Source organism: Giraffa tippelskirchi, chromosome 2, assembly GCF_054371585.1.
Source record: "Giraffa tippelskirchi isolate mGirTip1 chromosome 2, T2T-mGirTip1v1.2.pri, whole genome shotgun sequence".
In the NCBI taxonomy this organism is placed as follows: domain Eukaryota; kingdom Metazoa; phylum Chordata; class Mammalia; order Artiodactyla; family Giraffidae; genus Giraffa; species Giraffa tippelskirchi.
This window is the reverse complement of record NC_137276.1, coordinates 63,401,083-63,424,999: the sequence shown is the minus strand read 5'-3', so window position 1 is coordinate 63,424,999 and position 23,917 is coordinate 63,401,083. Positions and strand designations below refer to the sequence as shown.

Below are 23,917 nucleotides of genomic sequence, written 5' to 3'. Positions count from 1 at the left end.
TTGTTGATTTGCTATGTTATCTCTGTTATAGATTAAATTTCAAAATATAAAAGGGTTTGTTCCTGGGCTATCTAAACTGTTCTATTCTAAAATCATGTTACTACAACTGACTTTAATGAAACTATAGCTTTATAATAATCTATAATATATGATAGGGAAGTCTTACTACACTGTTCATAATTGTATTGGCCAGTCTTTTTCATGTATGTTAGAATCTGATTATTAAATTGCATAGGTCAATTTGGAGAGGACTGCCATCTTTATGATAGTGAATTCTCCTAACCATAAATTTGATATATAAATCTTTCCATTTAATATCCATTTCTTTAATGTCTTTTAATACATTTTTATAATTTTATCCATAAAAGTAATGTACATTTGTTGAAAATCTATTCCTAGATACCTTGCATGATATATGAAAAATTATATTTTTAATCTATTTTTGCTGGTATATAGGTGTAGAGTTCATCTTTTTTAAGGGAACTGAGTTTCAGGCTAATGTTGACTTCTGGCAGAAATTTATATTCTTTGTCACGTATTTAAAACTTCTGATATTTCATTTAAATATTTTAATAGATTTCTCATTTGTTTAACACTAGATTAGACTTTCATTGGATTAATTATTTTTACCTTTTTTACTATCATAATCACATACATAAAATTCATTCTTTTAAGTAAAACAAGTGTTTTATAGTATATTCACTGTTGTGTAAACTGTCCTAATTCCAGAACATTTTCATCATCCCAGAAAGAAACCCTATCTCCGTTAGAAATTACTTTCAACTTCTCTCTTCACCTCACCCCTGGCAACTACTAATATGCTTTCTGTCTTTATGTATTTGCCTATTCTGATATTTCATATAAATGAAGCATATACTGTGTCACCTATTATATCTGGCTTATTTCATCTAGCATATAGCCAGGTTTAATCTATGTTATAGCATATGCCAGTACTTCTTTTTTACTGATGAATATAATTTCATTGCATTGATATACCAATTTTGTTTATCCATCAGATGATGGACATTTGGGTTGCTTCACTTTGTTGCTATTATGAATAATGCTACTATGAACATTTGTGTACGAGTTTTTCTGTGGACATGTTTTGAATATTCTTAGGTATATCCCTTAGGAGCAGAATTTCTGGGTGATATAAAAACTTTATGTTTAATATTTTGAAGAGTATATTTCTCTTTGAAATTTATACCTATAATTGTGATTTTGTTCAAGGTTCCTGGTTAATATATAAATAATGTTGATATTTTCCTTGAATTACACAAACATTTCATTGCAGATTTCACATGTATGTCAGAGTAGGTTATTCCTTTGAAATCCATTATTTTGTTAGTAAGGTTGTGTCTTAATTAATGAAATTCAAGTTTTGTGATCAGTTGCTATTACTGCATACTGTGTTTTCTTAATAACTTGAAGCAACCTCCAACTTACAGAAAAGTTACAAGTATAGTAAAAAGAACATTCGTACCTTGGTATCCATGAGGGACTGATTCCAGGACCTTCCCATGAATACCAAAATCCATGGATGCTCAAGTCTCTTATATCAAATGGCACCATATTTGCATATTACCTACGCACATCCTTCCATACACTTTAAATCATCTCTGCTGCTGCTGCTGCTAAGTCGCTTCAGTCGTGTGCGACCCCATAGACGGCAGCCCACCAGGCTCCCCTGTCCCTGGGATTCTCCAGGCAAGAACACTGGAGTGGGTTGCCATTTCCTTCTCCAATGCATGAAAGTGAAAAGTGAAAGTGAAGTCTCTGTTGTGTCCGACTCTTCACGACCCCATGGACTGCAGCCTACCAGGCTCCTCCGTCCATGGGATTTTCCAGGCAAGAGTACTGGAGTGGGGTGCCATTGCCTTCTCCGTAAATCATCTCTAGATTATTTAAAATACCTAATACAATGTAAACGGGTTTTACATTTACAAACCCATGGATATGGAAGACCAACTGTTTTTTCCTGAGTGGTTTGAGAGTAAGTTACTGACATGATACTCACTTGCAGCAAACATTTTAGTGTGTATTTCCTTCAAACAAGGACACTCTATGTAACTAAAGGGCAAGCATCAAATTCAGGAAATTAACACTGCTACCATCTAATACACAGATTCCATTAAAGTTTCACTAGTTGTCCCAATAGTATTCTTCATAGCAAAATCTTATATCACATTGTCATGTCTCTTTAGTCTCCCTCAATCTGGAATAGTTCTTCAATCTGTGATATCCAAGAAATGAGCTTGCCTTTCTCATTTCATTCCATTAGGTGGCACATAATTCCCATTATTGATGTTGTTCACTTTAATCACTTGATGTGACTTTCCTTCGCATTTAAAAGTATTTTATGGGGAGGTACATTGAAATTATGTAGCTTCTATCCTATTCCTCCTCAAACTTTCAGTTTATGGTTTACATCAGTGTAGACTCAAGGATTCCTATTTTGTTCAGTTAGTTATAATACATAGTTAGCATTCTTTATCTTGAAGTTCCAGTTCCCAGATTTGACAGGTAAGAGTTCCCTTCACGCTGGTTTCTGTGCCATTTTGACATATTCCCATCATTCTTGGAGTATTTCCCTACTGTCTGGCACAAGGTATCCAGGCTTATTTTGTATTTTCTTTGCCCCAGCCATGGAACCAGCCACTTCTCCAACGAGCCCTAGTTCCTTTTAGTGCCATGTTTAGAAACAAGATTTGGGTGCTAAGTGTGCTTACTGCTTTTTAGGTGTCACTGATTCCTAAACCCTCCCAATGGACAGAACTAGGGAATAGAAGTATTCTTCCTATTCCACTGTGAAATGACACATTTCATTCTAGTTTTTTCCTTTTGCAAATTTGTAACTTCTTTCTCTGATAGAACATGGCTCCCACTATGTAATTTGTTTTACATAATTGGAATATTATTTATCAAAGTGGCGAAAGATGTCTCAAACCGCTACATCCCTTTCTGTTCCTTTCAGTAATCTTGTAAGCTGAAGGAAGGAAGGTTTAGACTAGAAAGTAACCTTCAAACTTTTTAAACTGCAACCCACGCTAAAACATGTAGTATATTGCAACCCAGCATGTGTACATAAGATAAAACACGGGGACTTCCCTGGTAGTGGTCCAGTGGTTAAATCTCTAAGCTCCCACTGTAGGGGGCCTAGGTTCGATCCATGGTCATGGAACTAGATTTCACGTGCCACAACTAAAGATCCTGCATGCTGCAATAAAGATCAAAGATCCTGTGGGCAGCAACTAAGAACTGGCCAACGAAATAAATTTACATATATATATATATATATATATATACACACACACACACATGTATTTGTGTTCAGTCTTTAAAGTTAAGCCTTAAATCTCTCTGTGTGCTCATTCAGTCATGTCCAACTCTTTGTGGCCCCATGGACTGTAGCTCACCAGCTTCCTCTGTCCATGGAATTTTCTAGGTAAGAAAACTGGAGTGGGTTGCCACTTCCTTTTTTTTTGGATAGAACCTGACTTTCACTGTTAAGAGTTAAAATACTTATTTCTTATCTTATACTTTTAAAAGAAGGTGTTAACTTTTCTTCCACCAGAATGTAAAAGGGCACATAAAAAAGATGAAGTAGAGAGTAGACAGAGAATCAGATAACACGATCAGATTCACATTTTATACCCATCCCTTTGGCTGCTGCAAAACGATAGAGTGTAGGGTAAAGATCTAACCTAAATTGTGAGGTGAAAAGTGTAGACTGCAAAATAATATATATTTAGGATTGACTGTCTGGAGAAAGCAATGGCACCCTACTCCAGTACTCTTGCCTGGAAAATTCCATGGATGGAGGAGCCTGGTAGGCTACAGTCCATGGGGTTGCTAAGAGTCGGAAACGACTGAGTGACTTCACTTTCACTTTTCACTTTCATGCATTGGAGAAGGAAATGGCAACCCATTCCAGTGTTCTTGCCTGGAGAATCCCAGGGACAGCGGAGCCTGGTAGGCTGCCGTCTATGGGGTTGCACAGAGTCGGACACGACTGACGTGATTTAGCAGCAGCAGCAGCAGAATTGACTGTCTATCTTAAGCTCTAAAAAAAATACTGGAACCAAGCAACTGTAATAAAATTAAAAATCATTGTCTTTGAGTGATAGAATTATTGGTAATTTTTATTTTTCTTTATTCGTTTCTGGATTGTAGGATAAGAAAATGTTGCCTAGAAACATTGCAATTTCTACAAATTCTCTTTAAATAGGAATAGGGAGGCCATCCGAATATTCTAAGATTCAAAACCTGACTAACTTTTCTTTCACACAAATGGACTAAATATTGAAAACGAACCAAAATCTGATTGCTTTCAACCTTTATGATTATGATTCTTAACAGAGACTGAAGCTCACCTAAATATTTTGGGGTGATGATTTCTTTTAGGAACTTGATCAAAATGCCACTGAAAAAGTCCAGGCAATGTTCACAGCCATTGACGAGCTCTTGTATGAGCAGACGTTGAGTGTACATACTAAAAGTCTGCAAGAAGAGTGCCAGCAGTGGACATGTAGCTTTCCTCATCTCAGGTATTGGAGTCCCTGTATATTCATGGCTAATACTAAAATTTGAAAAGCAGATTTCCAAGAAAGCTTGTATTCTGAAATCTTTATGGGCATGGATTTGTATCAAGGTGATGTGGTATAAAGCCACATGATAGAAAACTGATGATAGTTTTCAGATGATAGAAAACTCATGTTGATGGAAGTTTCTCAGTTTTCATAACTAGTTGTCCTAATCAAGTAAAACAGTTTCTATACCAGTAGCTATGATCTGTGATCTGTGTCTGTCTAAAAGAGACCTTCTTTTGAACAAAAGCATCAGAAAATGTATTTGATTACACTACTGTCTATAAGTAAATTCTTACGCATGTATACTTGAAAGCAGACATAGGCTATTAGGAACCTTCTCTTAGAAACCACATTACCACACATACTTAAAATTTATAATGCTTCATGTTCTTAAGAATACAATTCAGTTTTTACTAATTTGGCCTCACTTTCACACATTTTAGCAAATTTAATGATTGTTATGGAGGGTGGAGGGTAAATTAAAATGTTTGCCCAGTTTCCTTGAATTCTTTTTCGGTGGGATGGAAAAGCTTTATCCATTCTGTCTCCATTGTATAGGAGAGAGAGATACCTTCAAAAAGGCTCTGGATTCACATTTCTCTCAAGAATCAGTCTAAATCAGTAAGGGACTAAGTATGTACTAGACTTCTCTGTAGAGCCATCACATTTGTTCCAAAAATACCTATATTTTGTATGTATGCCGGATAAAGGTGTTTAACTGTCTCTTTATGTTCTTCACTTTGAAGGATTCTGGGTCAGCAGATAATCACTCCAAGTGAAGGTTATGGACTGTACCCTAGATCCCCTTCTGCTGTTTCAGCTTCACATGAGGCAACAGTGTCTCAAGAAAGAGATTCTACTATGTAAGTATTCTAATATGTTAAGTATTTATGTATTCTAATATGCAAGTATTTTATTTTACCACTTATACTAAAGGATTAAAATACTTCTTATTTATTGGTATTTAGTAAAGCACAGCAAATTCTGTAAGACTGATCATAATCTTTATGCATACTAGAATTTTGTTACTTAGGTTTTAGTTTAAAAAAAAGATATTCTCTAGAATTTTAAGAGTTACTCATATCCATAGATACTTATATCTATGTCATATCTATGTCTATCTATAAATACAAGCACTTTCTTCTTGGAATAAATGTGTCAATAGAGTAATTTAAAGAAATTCAGGGATCTAAGAAAAAGAATTTAAAATTTTTTTGAAAAAAACTTTGAAAAAGTGATTTTCTTAAACATGTAATACTAATTATTATGGAAGTTAAACTGATATTATTAAAATGGGTAATTAGTCATTAGCTAAAATGGCTAATTCTTTGAATACCTCAAACTCTTTAAACAGTAGCACAATAAACCCAGATAGGATTACTTTAAAAACCTATGCTTACCCTTAATTCTGTGGTAAAATGTCATGGTTTTAATACATTTTAAAATTATTCCTTTACTATTCCCTAAGACTGTATTTATTTATAGTGATATCTGTTAAGAGTTGTAGTGATGCTTGCTTTTGATGCCTTTTAAAGCTTGTAGTAATTTCATCAGACCACAAAGTAAAACATTATTGTCTTAGGTCAGTTAAGGTTATGGGATCTGGGTTATCAACTAACTGAGTTTTGGTCAGAGAATGGGATTTCTTTACTTCTTTCAGAGTGATTTAAACTCAAGGTTCTGGTCACCAGGCTGAGATTTCTTTCTAAATTTAAGCCTCATTTATTACATCAATAAGCCTTTTTAAATTTACTCCTTTTATATAAGTTTCAGATTTTTACAGACTAATTTGTCTCCCACAGAAAGGATGTATTCTTTAATTCTCACATACCAAAATTAGATAACTTAGGTCCTGCGATTAAGATATATTTACCTGATCTATTAAACTTTATATATACCTTATATTTTATAACTGTAAATAGCATTTCCTTTTAGAGATTCCAAAGAAATAAGGAACAAGTCTGAGCAGTTAACTCATTAACTCCTCCTTCTCTAGGACATCTGGCTAAATCATGATTCTGCAACACACTGCAGACATCTTTTCTGTCCGTTTTACTTGCTACCACCATTGCTGCTTGCTCCTTCTTATTTTTGGTTCTGGATTGTTTGACTTACAGTTTTCAATAATTACCTTTCTGTACTATACAGATGAAATAAATACCTATCTGTACTTTATACAGATGTATAGTTAAATGAAGCAAGTTATTCAGCTATATTAGCATATCACTACTTAAAGAAAATAATAACAAATTAAATAGAATCCATATTTACTTTCATATCACTACCAGTTTGTCCATACTTGATACTTTTTTCTCTTGAGTACCATTAAGGAACTCATTGTACTTCAAAATATTTATATATTTTAATTAACCATAATTATTATTGATGCTCAAATTGTTACAACTTGGCCATGTCAAGCTGGTGCGTTTTTGTCCTTTTTTCCAGGCCTATCCTGGAAAAATATTTTTTCTTCTTTAAGACATGGAATCAGCTGAAAGTCAAGGAAACACTTAACTTCTTTGAGAGGCTACTAGTATTTGAGAACAAAATTTGGGTAGTTGAGGATATGTAAGTTGGTGGTGAGGCTGCAATTTTGTCACTTTTTAAGTGATGTGAAAAAATGTGTCAGAAATACAACTTTGGTATTTTTTAGTTTAACAAATTAGTTTTCCATAAAATACGAGGTTTATCAACTACTAAGATTTTCTACAAAAATAACATTTCAGATTATATCCATTCTTGCCCCTCCACATTACATCAGATTTTCCTTGTAAAGTTCATGGTTAATCCTTCCTGTCCTTCACTTAAAAATCTTCAGTAGCTTCCCATTGAATTTATGATACAAATTTAAAATTATAAGCTGGCCCCAGTCTACATCTCTGTCTTTGTCTTCTGTCACTCTCTTATTCATTAATCCTTCCACGTTGGATTTTTTTCACATCTCAGATGTACTGAATAAGATATTTGGTTCAGTTTCCATTCTGGAGTTCTTGGGCCAGAGGAAATTGGTATAAAAACAACACAAAAATACAGTCACTTTCTCTTTGTATCTCTAACACCTAAAACAATGCCTAGAATATAGTTAGAATCAACTTTTTTTTTAAACTAAATTAAACATCGTATTTATTTGCAACAAACTCCATGAAAATGAATTTATATTATGGCTGCAAAACAGTGTTATCAATCAAAACAAATATTATTGTATAGATCAAAATGGAATTCCTAGAACTTTATAAAAATAGAAAATGGTGGTAGCATAAGGAGAAAACACCAGAAAAGGACCCTGAACAGATGAGTTTGAGGACTTTCCCATTTGAAAAAAAACGTCGACAGAGGAGTGTATAAAGAAGATGTGGTCCATATATACAGTGGTGGAGAAGGAAATGGCAACCCACTCCAGTATTCTTGCCTGGAGAATCCTAGGGACAGAGGAGCCTGGTGGGCTGCCGTCTATGGGGTCGCACAGAGTTGGACACGACTGCAGTGACTTAGCAGCAGCAGTATATACAGTGGAATATTACTCAGCCATTAAAAATAATGTAATAATGCCATTTGCAGCAACATGGATGGCCCTAAAGATTGCCATACTGAGTGAAGTAAAGAAGAAATACCATATGATGTTCCTTATATGTGGAATCTAAAAAAAAGTGATACAAATGAACTTACTTCCAAAACAGAAAGAGACTCACAGACTTAGAGAGCAAACCTATGGTTGCTGGGTCTGGGGTGGGTAAGGATGGGAAAAAGAGATAGTTAGGGAATTTGGCATGGACATGTACACACTGCTATATTTAAAATGGATAACCAACAAAGACCTACTGTATAGCACAAAATAAATAAATAAATACAATTTTTTAAACGAAAAAAACTTTGTAGTCTTGGGCTGCAAGTTAGTTTAAGGGGCTTATCTACCCTTACTTTAAATACATACCGCAACAAAAATCAACTATAATATCTAATAAGTTGCCAAAGTATATGACTGTATGCAGAATTATAACCCTTAAAAAATCATTAAAAGAATAGATAACTAGAAAATAAACCTTTGTGTATATGACTAAATAATTTTCAACAAGGGTGCCAAGATTACACCGTGGGGAAAGAACAATCCCCCCAACAAATGGTGCTGGGAAAACAATGCCAAAGAATGAAGTGGGACTCTGATCTTACACCATATACAGAACTTAACTCAAAATGGATTTCAAAGACCTAAATGTAAGACCTAAAACTATTAAAACTCCTAGAATAAAACACAGGGGAAAAGCTTCAGGATATTGGATTTGGCAATGATTTATTGGATAGAACATCGAAGCCTAAAAACAAAAGCAAAAATAGACAAATGGGACTACATCAAACTCAAAAATTTCTGTGCACCAAAGAAAAAAATCATTAGAGTGAAAAGGTAACCTGTGGAATGGGGGAGAATATTTCCAAGGCACATGTCTGATAAGGAGTTAATATCTAGAACACATGAGGAACTTCTACAATCCAACAACGAAAAGAACCCAATTTAAAAATAGAAAAAGGACAAGAGAATAGACAATTCTCGAAGATAAACCAATGGAAAACAAGTAAATGAAAAGATGCCCAACATCACTAATCATAAGAGGAATGCAAATCAAAACCACAATGAAATAACCACCTCATACCCATTCCAGCTGAGCTATTTCAAATCCGAAATGATGATGCTGTGAGGGCCTCCCTAGTGGTCCAGTGGTTAGGAATCCACCTTGCAATGCAGTGGATACTGGTTCAGTCCCTGATCTGGGAAGATCCCACATGCCACGGTGCAACTAGGCCCTTGTGCCACAACTGCTGAGCCCATGTGAGGCAACTACTGAAGCCCATGTACCTTAGAATCTGTGCTCCACAACAAAAGAAGCCACCATTATGAGAAGCCTGCGAATCGTGACTAGAGAGTAGCCGCAAGTAGAGCAAGCCCACACACAGCAATGAAGACCCAGCACAGCCTAAATAAATAAATAAATATTATTAAAAAAAAAAAAAGATGATGCTGTATAAGTGCTGCACTCAGTATGCCAGCAAATTTGGAAAACGTGGCCATAGTGGCCACAGGACTGGAAAAGGTCAGTTTTTATTCCAATCCCAAAGAAAGGGGAAGCCAAAGAATGTTCAAACTACAGCACGACTGCACTCACCTCACACGCTAGCAGAGTAATGCTCAAAATTCTCCAAGCTAGGCTTCAACAGTACGTGAACTGAGAACATCCAGATGTTCCAGCTGGATTTAGAAAAGGCAGAGGAACCAGAGATCAAATTACCAACTTTCATTGGATCATACAAAAAGCAAGAGAATTCCAGAAAAATATCTATTTCTGCTTCATTGACCATGCTAAAGCCTTTGATTGTGTAGATCACAATAAACTGTGAAATTCTTAAAGAGATGGGAATACCAGACCACCTTACCTGCCTCCTGAGAAATCTGTATGTAGGTCAAGAAGCAACAGTTAGGACAGGACATGGAACAACGGACTGGCTCCAAATTGGGAAAGGAGTACATCAAGGCTGTGTATTGTCACCTTGCTTATTTAACTTCTATGCAGAGTACATCATGTGAAATGCTGGGCTGGGTGAAGCACAAGCTGGAATCAAGATTGCTGGGAGAAATATCAATAACCTCAGATACGCAGATGACACCACCCTCATGGCAGAACATGAAGAGGAACTAAAGAGCCTCTTGATGAAAGTGAAAGAAGAGAGTGAAAAAGCTGGCTTAAAACTCAGCATTCAGAAAACTAAGATCATGGCATCCAGCCCCATCACTTCATGGCAAATAGATGGGGAAACAATGGAAACAGTGAGAGACTTTATTTTCTTGGGCTCCAAAATCACTGCAGATAGTGACTGCAGCCATGAAATTAAAAGCTTACTCCTTAAAAGAAAAACTATGACAAACCTTGATAGCATACTAAAAAGCAGAGATATTACTTTAACGACAAAGGTCTATATAGTCAAAGCTATGGTTTTTCCAGTAGTCATGTATGGATGTGAATGTTGGACCATAAAGAAACCTGAGCACCAAAGAATTGATGTTTTTAAACTGTGGTGTTGGAGAAGACTCTTGAGAGTCCCTTGAACAGCAAGGAGATCAAACGAGTCATTCCTAAAGGAAATCAGTCCTGAATATTCATTGGAAGAACTGATGCTGAAGCTGAAGCCCCGATACTTTGGCCACCTGATGCGAAGAACTGACTCACTGGAAAAGACCCTGATGCTGGGAAAGATTGAAGGCAGGAAGAGAAGGGGATGACAGAGGATGAGATGGTTGGATGGCATCACCAACTTGTTGGACATGAATTTGAGCAAGCTCTGGGAGTTGGTGATGGACAAGGAAGCCTGGTGTGCTACAGGTCATGGGATTGCAAAGAGTCAGACATGACTGAGTGACTGAACTGAACCCATCGTTTAACTGTATGGGGGTCCTGGGAAATGTAGTCTAGTTTTGTGGCCTGTGAAAAAGTTTAGTCAACATGTAACAGTCTCTTTGGGCGTTCCTGGTGGCTCAGCACTAAAGAGTCTCCCTGCAATGCAGGAGATGCTGGTTTGATCCCTGGGTCAGGAAGATCTTCTGGAGAAGGAAATGGCAATCCACTCCAGTATTCTTGCCTGGAAAATCCCATGAACAGAAGAGTCAGGTGTGCTACAATCCATGGGGTCGCAAGAGTCAGACACAACTTAGTAACTAAACCACCACCACCCATCATCAGGATGGCCACTATCTAGAGAATATCTAGAGAATACCTCTGTCCATGGAATTCTCCAGGCAAGAATACTGGAGTGGATTGCCATTCCCTCCTCCAGAGGAACTTCCCAACCCAGGGATCGAACCCTGGTTTCCTGCATCTCAGGCAAATTCTTTACCATTTGAGCTACAGGGAGTCTCCTGTTGTCTCTTGGAAAACAGTATGGAGGCTTCTTAAAACACTAAAAATAGAATTACTATATGAACCAGCAATCTCACTCAGGTGAATATGCAAAAAAATTCAAAGGAGGATCTCAAAGAGATATTGCACACCAGTGTTCATTGCAGCATTAATCACAATAGCCTAGAGGTGGAAACAACCCAGATGTTCATCACAAATGAATGGATAAAGAAAATGTATATACATACAATAGAATATTATAGAAGGAGATCCTGTTACATGTTATAATATGGATTGATGAGCCTTGAAGGTATTATTTAATAAGTAAAATAAGCTAGTCACAAAAGGACAAATACAATATGATTCCACCCATATTTAGTATCTAAAGTAGTCTAGTCATAGAAACAGAAAGTAGAAGCATAGTTGCCCAAAGGAGGAGATGAAGGGGAAGGGGCAATTAGTGTTTAATGGATACCAGAGTTTCAGTTTTGCAATATAAGTTCAAGAGATCTGTTGCACAATAATGTGCATGCGTTTTCAACAACAATGAAGTTATTGAAATAAACCTATATTCTCCTGAGGTACTTCAAAGAGTTGAACATGAATGTAAATAATCTTAGATTTAAAAAAAAAAATAGCTTATTTTATAGCCATAGCCGTTGCATCTGAAAAGATAGCAAGCAGTATTCAACAGTGCATAATACACCTAAGCAGAGTGGGTCTGTGGCTCGTATTTATTCCTGTTCTGAGAAATAATAGGTATTAAGGTTTAGAGTAGCCCAGGAAGGTGTCACCAGGGGAAGGGACTTTGAGCTGAAACTTGTATGAATGTGTTCCTGTGAGAACTGTTGATGTTGTACATAATTACTATTTTTCCCCTCTCCCAGATTTGGCATTAGGGGAAAGAAGTTACATTTTTCATCTTCATATGTTCCTAAAGCATCTTCCATTGCCAAATCCCCTAGCTTGTGTTCTATGGAAAGAGAAGAAGACTGTATAATATTTTCTGAGGGAATAATAGAGGAATACCTAGCATTTGACCACACAGATATGTGAGTATTATATCTTTTAAATGTTTTTATTCCCCTGTTTTGTGTATTAGTATCTATTTTTCTAAAGTATGCCACCAATATTACCTATAATTAAATTTATATGTTATTTATGTTCTATTACTTCTCAGTTATCCAGCATTCATATACTTAATTGATATAAATTGCTTCCACATACCAGTCTTCGTTGTATGTTTTTTCCTGCACATGTCATTTGCCTGTTCCTGAGATTAAACAGTTTTAAATGAATTAATTTTTTCTCCACATAATTTGATTTTTTTTCTTTGTAAATTATCACCAGTAATTCATGGAAACTTTATTCATCTTATTATAAATCCAGGCTCTCTTACTGTTCCATGCTAAATCCCTGAAATATTAACCTCTTAAACTATTCCTCTAAGCCTTTAGAAGTTCAGAATGATAGTCACAGTAGCACATCTGGAAGTGAGAATTTCAGGCTATGAGGCTGTGGTTAGGTCTAGTTAGGGTCACAAGATTCTGGACTTTTCTTCCCTTATTTCCTATTGAGCCATGCTTACTTTTATATTCAGTGTATACAGTCCTAGGCTCGGGTAGACATAATTCAGATTTCTGTACATATCACCAATGAGCTAGCTCATTGTTCCAAGAGAATCATACGTATGCTCTTTTGGTTTTCCAAAATTTCCCCTTTCCCTTTCACTTCATCTGGCCTGAGTCAAATTATCTGTATTTTCTCCTCCTTTTTCCTCAAAGGTCTTTTCCCTTCATTTTAGCTTAAAATAAAGCTGATTTAACTACTTTAAAATGTGATGTTCATGACTCAAACCCAAATGAATTTTCAAGTAATACAGGGAAGATTTTTAGGAAGGCAGTCTTCTCTTTAGAGATACCACTGAGATACTGAGATGTGATGAATGAAATCATGTAAGTTTGGAAGAAAATAAGATATGAAAGATTTTTTTTTAATAGTTTGGGAATAGGGAAGGCCTTTCTAACTACAGCTCAAAATCTACAAGTCATTTAAAAATAACTACGTAAAATAAAATTCCTGCATAAAAAAATTCATAAAGTCAGAAGACAAACTGGCAAAAATATTTGCAGTTAATGCATGCACAGAGGCTTAATTTCCTTAACATGTATATCAATAATGAAAAAATTAAGAACAAAACAAAGAACATGGCAGAGTTCACATTATAAGAAAATGGATCTTAAATATATGAAATGAAACTCAGTCTCATTCAGAGATGCAAATCAAAACTATCATGAGTACTCTTTTACCTGACAGGCTATCAAAAGACAAAATATAAAGAAATTTGATTATTCCTTGAATGAGAAAATAGGCATATTCTTTCACTATTGGAGAATTATACCACCTCTTTAAATTGAAATGCATATACCCTTTGACTCAGTAATCTATTGATAGGAATTTACCCTACAAATAAGATACCTATGTAGCCAAAGAACTACATACATACAGTCCCCAACTTAAGATGAGTTGACTTATGAATTCTTGATTTACAATGGTATAGAAGTGATACACATTCAATAGCAACTGTACGTTGAATTTCTATCTTTTCCTGGACTAGCGATATGCAGTATGACACTCTCTCGGGATGCTGGGCAGTGGCAGCAAGCTGCAGCTCCCAGACAGCCACACAATCATGAGGGTAAACAACCAATACACTTACAGCCATTTTATACCCATAAACCATTGCTTTTCACTTTCAGTAGAGTATGAAATAAGTTACATGAGATATTTAACACTTTATTATAAAATAGGCTTTGTGTTAGTTAATTTTGCCCAGCTGTATGCTAATTTGTCTTCTGAGCACATTTAAGGAGGCTAGGCTAAGCTATAATGTTCAACAGGTTAGGTGTATTAAATGCATTTTTTACTTACATTTTTGTTAGTTTATTGGGCTGTAACCTAATACATAAGGAATATCTCTAGAAAGATATTGTGGTATTGATTATAAAAGCAAAAAGTTAGTTGATCAGCAGCTGCCTGGCTACATATATCATGGTATATCCAATGGAATACTCGGCAGTTATTTTTTTAAAGAGGGAGGTTAATTGATAGGGATCTTGGGCCAGGATACATTGATAATTGGATGAGCAAGGTGCAGTACAGTGTATAATGGAACTTGCTCTGGACCTATGTATGTTTGCTTCTGGGAATGGGGACTGGGATAGAGATATAGGAAACTTATTTTTCACTACATGTATACATTTCCTTCTAAACAAGTTGAATTTTCATCATATGGCTATGTTACCTCCTCTTAAAAGAAATATAAATTGAAATACAGTTAATACTAATCAGCTTCCCTGGTGGCTTAGACGGTAAAGAATCTGCCCACAATGCAGGAAACTTGGGTTCCATCCCTGGGTCAGGAAGATCCCCTGGAGAAGGAAATGGCAACCCAATCCAGTATTCTTGCCTGGAGAATCCCATGGACAGAGAAGCCTGGCAAGCGACAGTCCATGGGGTTGCAAAGTCAGACATGACTTGAGCGACTGACACACACACAGCCTCCTCCACCACTTAATGCCAGGCTAGCTTTTCCTTTGGAAAGGAGAAGCAAAGAGAGTCTGGCTGTTCTGCTTAAATCTTAGCATCCTTCTTTCCAGCCTAGTTTCCTATTTCATTCTTGAGCACTTTGTTACCCTAGGAGTAACTTTCACTGTTAAGGTGGGAAGATAATTCTCTTCACCCAAGTCAGTTCCACAATTTGCTTTGTCTTAGTTTATACTATCACAGATAAGCACATCTATCAGCCAAATTTTCTTCCCCCAGAAATCTGTTTGTGCTATTGATACTCACTGCCAGAGAAGAGATAGCCTTGCCTACCTGGGAGTTTCTCAATTACAGATACAGATTCCAGAAGAGCCCGGGTAACTTCCTATACGGTTGGGCTTCCCTCTTTTTCCTTTACAATCAATTACCAAATGTTTATTTAGGTGAGTAAAAGGATACAATATAATAATCTATGTGGACTATTTCCCTAATGAATCACTGCCTCAAATAACTGTGCAGCATAATCACAGTTACACCATTCAGTGTTACATTAATCTAAAGGTTATTCAACTACAACAAAAAGATTATTTCTATGTGTTCAAGTCATAGCTTGCTTGTTGCTCAACTGACAGTGCCATCTGTTTAAAGCTAAAAAAAAGTACAACGATTCTCACCCTTCTTTTTCTTGTTTTATTTTGTTCTAGAATAGAGGGGTGGAATGGGGTAAAAAGGAAAATGCAGAGTCTCCTCTGTTGAAAACTTTCTTAGCTCACAAGAGAGCTTAATATCTGTGCTACATATGTCAAGGGGGAGGGCAGATTTAGGGGAGAGAAGCACAGATCACATTCCTAAGCAGCACAAAAGACAGTGGTGAACACTCAGTGAAGAATAACCATGAAGTCTTTCCCTCTTGTTTCTGTTACAGGGAAGAGGAGTTTCATGGAAAGAAATCAGAAGCAGCTACAGAGAAACAGAAATTAGGGTATCCACCCATTGCTCCATTTTACTGCATGAAAGAGGATGTCCTTGCTTATGTGTTTGATGACGTGTGGAGCAAGGTCCTAAGTTGTATGGAGCAGCTGACACGTACTCACTGGGAGGGATTTGCTTCTGGTAAGGCTCTTTGTGAAAACAATATAAAAAAATAATTAAGACTTCCAAACCCTAACCAGTCTATTAGAGTATATGCTTAATAGTACAAAAGAATCATATTTGTATTTCTTGTAGAAACTAACAGATAGTTGGGCAATATTTGGGAATGACTGGATGAGTAACGAGGCCTAGTCTATCATGACTAGAGATTGAGCTTTCTTTTTGAATGTAATCAATTGTAAGAAAGAAAAACATGTGCAAGTCACAAATACATTTTAAAAACCACTTTACTGAAGAACTGATATACAATAAACCAGTAAAACTTAAAGTGTATAATTTAATAAGTTGATTTATGTATATACAGCCATGAAACTATGATAGTCAATATAGTGAACATATCCATTACCTGCAAAAGTTCGTGACCTTGTAATCCCTCCCTCCTACCCTTGCCACACCCACTATCCTGAAGTGACAACTTATCTGCTTAAATGGAATCACGTTGTATTGAATTTTTTTTTATCATCTTCTTTCTCCCAGTATAAATCATTCTGAGAGTCATCCTTGTGTCAATAGTGTATTCCTTTTATTGCTGAGTAGTATTCCACTGTTCCACAACTTGTTTATCCATTTATCTGTTGATGGATGTTTGGACTTATTTTCATTTTTGGTCTATTAGTGCTGTTATGAACACTAGTGTACAAGACATATATTTTGACATATATTTCCTTTTCTCTTGGGTAGATTTCTAGGAGTGGAACTGTTGGATTATATGGTTAAATGTATATTTAATGTCTTAACAATTGTCTATATTGGTTTTCTATGTTGCACAAAAAATTCACACAACCTTAGCCGCTTCAAACAACACACATTTATTATATCACAGATCTGTGAGTCAGAAGTCCAATTACAGCCAGCTAGTCCTTTACTTAAGATCTCACAAGGCTGCAGTCAGGGTGTTGGTCAGAGCTGGTTCTCATGTTGAGGCTCATGTTTTTGGAAGCATCTAGTTTCTTATAGCTGTAATAGTCATGGTAGCTTACTTCTCCAAAGCTTTCTCAGTAAGAAAGACTGAAAGCTAATCTACTAGCAAGACAGAAGATTATATAACATAATCAAGGGGGTGACATCCCATCACCTTTACCATCATCTATTAGTTTTGAGCAAGTCACAGGTCCTGCCCACACTCCAAGGGAGGGGATTACACAAAGGTGTGAACACCAAGAGATGAGAATCATGGGCGGGGGGGGGTGGGGTGGGGGTGGGGCGCACATTGGAATTTGTCCACTCCAGTCCTCCCATTGGCCCCCAGTGAGTCATGTGCTCCCACATGCAAAGTACCTTCAACTCTCTTTAAAGGTTTCCAAGAGAATCATTCTTGGAATGATGGAGCCTCAGCTCCAAAGATTTTTGAATCAGGTAAGAATGAAGTTCCTGGATATAATACAGGACACGTGAAGTTACTGGGGGCATAATTCATTTCTATTTTATAGCCCTGTAAAACTAAATGTTATACAGAGGTACATAAACGTCTAATTATTTAATCCAGCCATTCTGTTCCTAGAGACAAATTATTGATATTTGACCCCAACACACCCAAAATATAATAGTGGGCCAGGAAAAGGATAACCACTATAAACATTCCAGTTAAAGGCTGGGGTTGGGGAGGGGTCCCTAGCAATTCTGAAATCCACCTGTGAAAATATTCGGGATTCCTTCATCAAGTTTCAAGGCCTGGAAATAATCCTCTTAGCTCTCTGCTCTCCCCTCTGAGCTCTTGATTTCACCCTCTGAGTTATCCTATTATGAAAGGTAGTGTATGTTTGTAGCTAAGTAATTTTATTAGGCTGTGTCCTGCCAGTAGAATTTGAGGGGTCTGATAGCCTTCCTTTATTTGGAATCTTTTGCCATTTAGAGATTGAGAATTCTCAAAATCATTAAATCCTGTTTTCTTTATGTTTAATAGTTTTCCCCTCAATTTCTTTCATCTCATGTCTTATTATAAACAGCAAGAAAAAAATCAGGCTTCACCTTTAACACTTTGCTAGGAAATCTCCATAGCTATATAACCAAAATCATCACTTTGAAAGTTCCACTTTCCATATGACCATAAGAGACCATTTCACTAAGCTTTCTGTCACAAAATAACAAGCATCTCCTTTCTTCCAGTTTCTAATATGTTCCTCATTTCCTCTGAGCCTTCCCCTATAGCACCCTCCAAATCCAAATTTCTCCTAAGTCTGTTCAGGGTAATTTGTGACTTCTCTATCATGTGTCTCAAAATTCTTCCAGCTTCTATCAATGAACAATCAAAAATGAAATTAAGGAAACAATTCATTTACACTAGTATCAAAAAGAATAAAATACTTAGGAATAAACTGAACCAAGGAAGTATAGGACTTCTATGTAGAATACTACAAAACATTGAAAGAAAATAGGTAAGGCCTAAAGAAAGCCTTTCTCAGTGATCAATGCAAAGAAATAGAGGAAAACAATAGAATGGGAAAGACTAGAGATCTCTTCAGGAAATTAGATACCAAGGGAACATTTCATGAAAAGGTGGGCACAATAAAGGACAGAAACGGTATGGGCCTAACAGAAGCTGAAGATATTAAGAGGTGGCAAGAATACACAGAACTGTACAAAAAAGATCTTCACAAACCAGATGATCACGATGGTGTGATCACTCACCTAGAGCCAGACATCCTGGAATGTGAAGTCAAGTGGGCCTTAGGAAGCATCACTACAAACAAAGCTAGTGGAGGTGATTGAATTCCAGCTGAGCTATTTCAAATCCTAAAAGATGATGCTGTCAAAGTGCTGCACTCAATATGCCAGCAAATCTGGAAAACTCAGCAGTGGCCACAGGACTGGAAAAGGTCAGTTGTCATTCCAATCCCAAAGAAAGGCAATGCCAAAGAATGCTCAAACTATCACACAGCTGCACTCATCTCACACACTAGCAAAATAATGCTCAAAATTCTCCAAGCCAGGTTTCAACAGTTTGTGAACTGTGAACTTCCAGATGTTCAAGCTGGTTTTAGAAAAGGCAGAGGAACCAGAGAGCAAATAGCCAAAATCAGTTGGATCATAGAAAAAGCAAGAGTTCCAGAAAAACATCTACTTCTGCTTTATTGACTACGCCAAAGCCTTTGACTGTGCGGATCACAACATACTGTGGAAATAAGGGAATACCAGACTACCTGACCTGCCTCCTGAGAAATCTTACGCAGGTCAAGAAGCTACAGTTAGAACCAGACATGGAACAATGGACTGGTTCCAAATTGGGAAAGGAGTACATCAAGGCTATCACCCTTGGGTGACAATATGTCACCCTGCTTATTTAACTTATATGCAGAGTACATCATGTGAAATGCCGGGGTGGATGAAGCACAAGCTGAAATCAAGACTGCCAGGAGAAATATCAATAACCTCAGATACGCAGATGACACCACCCTTACGGCAGAAAGCAAAGAAGAACTAAAGAGCCTCCTAATGAAAGTGAAAGAAGAGAGTGAAGAAGCTGGCTTAAAACTCAACATTCAGAAGACTAATAAGATCATGGTATCTGGTTCCATCACTTCATGGCAAATAGATGGGGAAATAACAGAAACAGTGAGAGACTTTATTTTCTTGGACTCCAAAATCACTTCAGATGGTGACTGCAGCCATGAAATTAAAAGATACTTGATCCTTGGAAGAAAAGCTATGACCAACCTCAACAGCATACTAAAAAGCAGAGACATTACTTTGCCAACAAAGGTCCATCTAGTCAAAACTATGGCTTTTCCAGTAGTCATGTATGGATGTGATAGTTGGACTATAAAGAAAGCTGAGCGCTGAAGAATTGATGCTTTTGAACTGTGGTGTTGGAGAAGACTCTTGAGAGTCCCTTGGACTGCATGGAGATCCAACCAGTCAGTCCTAAAGGAAATCAGTCCTGAATATTCATTGGAAGGACTGATGCTGAAGCTGAAACTCCAATATTCTGGCCACCTGATGCAAAGACCTGACTCATTGGAAAAGACCCTGATACTGGGAAAGATTGAAGGCAGGAGGAGAAGGGGACGACAGAGGATGAGATGGTTGGATGGCATCACTAACTCGATGGACATAAATTTGAGTAAGCTCTGGGAGTTGGTGATGAACAGGGAAGCCTGGCATGCTGCAGTCCATGGGGTCGCAAAGAGTCGGACACAACTGAGTGACTGAACTGAACTGAAAGAAATGGAAGGGGCTTCCCAGGCAGTGCAGTGGTAAAGAATCTGCCTGCGAATGCAGGAGATGCAAGAGAAGCAGGTTCGATTCCTGGGTCGGGAGGATCCCCTGGAGTAGGAAATGGCAACCCACTCCAGTATTCCTGCATAGAAAATTCCATGGACCGAGGAGCTTGGCGGCCTACAGTCCACAGGGTTGCAAAGAGCTGGACATGACTGAGTGACTGGGCACACACACGCAAAGAAATGGAAATACAGCCTCTGTTTATGTGTTGGAAGACTTAATATTGTTAAGATGGCAGTCTCCCTAAATATATCTACAAGCTGAGTGCAACCTTATCAAAATTCCAGCTGCCTTTTTTGGCAGAGATAATTCATATAGAAATGCAAGGTATCCTGAATATCCAAAACAATATTGAAAAAGAACAAATTTGGAGGATTCACACTTCTTGATTTTAAAAGATAATACAAAGCTACATTGATCAAAACAGTGTAGTACTGGCATAAGAACTTATATTGATCCATGGAATGGAATCAGAAGTCCAGAAATAAACCCACGCATCTATGGTCAATTGATTGTCAACAAGGGAGCCAAGCCTATGGGGGAAAAAGAGTCTCTTTAAGAAATGATGCTGGCAGGGAACATAGCCAATATTTTATCATAACTATAAATGTAGTATAACCTTTTAAAATTGTAAACCACTATGTTGTACACTTGAAACTTACTGAATATTGTAAATCAAGTCTGTCAAAAAAAAATTCAGATGGGGAAAAAAAAGGAAATGGTGCTGGGACAACTGGAAAAGAATGAAATTGGACCGTTACTTCACATCATATAAAAAATATCAACTTAAAATGGATCAAAGGAACACACTTAAGAACTACATAAAACTTAGGAGAAAACATTGGAGTAAATCTTCATGATCTTGGATTTGGCAGTTGATTCTTAGATGTGACACCAAGACCACATACAACCGAAGAAAAAACAGATAAATTGGACTTCATCAGAATAAAATACTTCAGGGTGTATCAAGGGACATTATCAAGAAAGTGAAAAGACAGCCTACAAAATGGGAGGAAATATATGTAAACCATACATCTAATAAGAATCTAGTATCCACAATATATAAAGAACTACAACCCAAAAACAAAAGAAAAAACAATCCAGTTAATCAGCAAATAACTCAAAGACCAGTTTCTCCAAAGAAGATATACAAATAGCCAATAAGTACATGAAAAGATGTTCAAAATCATTATTCATTAGGGGAATCAAATAAAAACCAAAACCACAATGAGACACCACTTCATACCCACTAGTATGACTGTATTAAAAATTAAAAAAGGACAGTAACAAGTATTGATGAGGATGTGATTTGGAATGCTTGTATATTAATGGTGGGAATGCAAAGTGGTACAGTCACTATGGAACCAGTTTGGCAGTTCCTCAAAAAGTTAAATTACCATATGACCCAGAAATTCCACTCAAAGGTATATAACCTAGAGAAGTGAAATATAGCCACACAAAAGCCTTGCATGAATGCTGATAGCAGCATTATTCATAAGAGTCAAAAAAGTGGAAGCAACCTAAACATCCATCAACTGATGGATAAACAAATGGTTAATCCATGTGTTATGGACTGAATTGTGTTCCCCTTAAAATCCAAAAGCCCTAACACCCAACGTGGTTATGTTTGGCAATATTGCCTTTAGGGAGGTAATTAAGGTTAAATGTGGTCGGAATGGTGAGACCCTAATTCTACAGGGTTGGTATCCTTAAGAAAAGGAAGAGACATTAGAGCTCTTTCTTTCTATGCATGCAAAGAGAAAAGGTCATGCAAACAAAGACAGAGTGAAAAGGCAACTGTGCCTAGGAGCCAGGAAGAGAGGTCACACTATAAACCAGCCCCAACAGCACCTTGATCATGGACTTTGAGGCTCCACAACTGTGAGAAAATTAATTTCTGTTGTTTAAGCCACTCAGTGTCTGGCATTTAATGGCAGCCCAAGTAACTAATACTTCATGCACATTTCAAATATGCTAAACACCACTTATTTTTCTGTGTATCCATAAATTTAGGTTATTTCATTGTATTACAATTGTGATTGTGAAACTTGAAGTTTGAAAAAAAGAAGACAGTAATTTTAAAATGGAGCTGGAGGATCTCTGACTGGTTTGGTGGGTTGACTGAAATGTCCTAAAAGAGGGGTCAGCAAACTTTGTGTATAAAAAACCAGGGAGTCAATATTTTAGCCTTTGCCAGCCATCCAATCTGTTGTAACTACTTAACTCTGCCCTTGAAAGCAGCCATAAACAATATGTATGCAAGTGGATATAGATATGACACTCAGTATATTACCTTCCCCAAAGACTTACATAATTACCGCTGCAGTGGTAATGGGTATGAAGTTTCACTAGTCATGTGGCTATTTAAATTTTTAATTAATTACAATTAGGTAATTTTAAATTCTGTTCTCAATCACACTAGCTAAATTTTTTTTAATTGAAGTATAGTTGATTTACAATGGTTGTGTTAACTACTGTTGTACAGCAGTGATTCAGTCATCCACATATACATATCTTAATATTCTTTTCCATTATGGTTTACCATAGGATACTGAATATAGTTCTGTGCTATTCAGTAGGACCTTGTTTTTTTAATCCATTCTATACATAAAAGCCTACATGTGCTAACCACAATCGACCACTCCATCCTTTCTTCAACCTCCTCCCCCTTAGAAACCAGTCTGTTCTCTGTCCATAATTTTTTGTTTCACAAATAGGTTTGTGTCATATTTTAGATTCCACAAATGATATCATATGGTATTTGCCTTTCTCTGACTTATTTCACTTAGTATAATAATCTCTCATTGCATCCATGTTGTTGGAAACAGCATTATTCTATTCTTTTTATGGCTGAGTAGTAATCCATATATGTATACACACACACACACACACACATACACTACATCATCTTTATCCATTCATCTGGCACTGGACATTTAGGTTGTTTCCATGTATTCGCTTTTGTGAATAGTGGTGCTGTGGACACTGGGGTACATGCATCTTTTTGAATTATTGTTTTGTCCAGGTATATGCCCAGGAATGGGATTGCTGGATCATCTGGTAACTCTATTTGTAGTTTTCTAAGGAACCTCCATACTGTTTGCTACAGTGGCTTCACGAGCTTATATTCCCACCAGCAGTGTAGGAGGGTTCCCTTTTTTCTGAACTTTCTTTAGCATGTGTTATTTGTATACTTTTTAATGATGGCTATTCTGACTCATGTGAGCTGGTACCTCATCGTTTTGATTTACATTTCTCTAATAATTAGCAGTGCTAAGCATCTGTTCTTGTGCCCATCAGCCATCTGTATGTCTTCTTTGAAGAAATATCTACTTAGGTCTTCTGCCAGTTTTTGGATAGGGTTGTTTTTTGTTGAGCTGTATGCGGAGAAGGAAATGGCAACCCACTCCAGTACTCTTGCCTGGAAAATCCTATGGACAGAGGAGCCTGGTAGGCTGCAGTCCATGGGTTCGCTAAGGGTCGGACATGACTGAGCGACTTCACTTTCACTTTTCCCTTTCATGCATTGGA

The 23,917-nt window shown here is 36.9% G+C and overlaps 1 protein-coding gene across 4 annotated transcripts in view; it reads left to right on the top strand.

Annotated features, from left to right (window-relative positions):
• Positions 1 to 23,917, top strand: part of FAM149B1 (family with sequence similarity 149 member B1) — a 43,164-nt gene that overhangs the window by 9,127 nt on the left and 10,120 nt on the right. For all 4 annotated transcript variants that reach the window (XR_014075894.1, XM_081566059.1, XM_081566052.1 and 1 more), the window contains exons 4-7: positions 4,405 to 4,547; positions 5,336 to 5,452; positions 12,358 to 12,522; positions 15,942 to 16,129. Coding sequence is in view for 3 of the 4 variants with exons in the window: in XM_081566059.1 (XP_081422185.1) it covers positions 4,405 to 4,547; positions 5,336 to 5,452; positions 12,358 to 12,522; positions 15,942 to 16,129 (613 nt within the window). In the remaining variant the exon portion in view is untranslated. The remainder of the gene's footprint in view (positions 1 to 4,404; positions 4,548 to 5,335; positions 5,453 to 12,357; positions 12,523 to 15,941; positions 16,130 to 23,917) is intronic.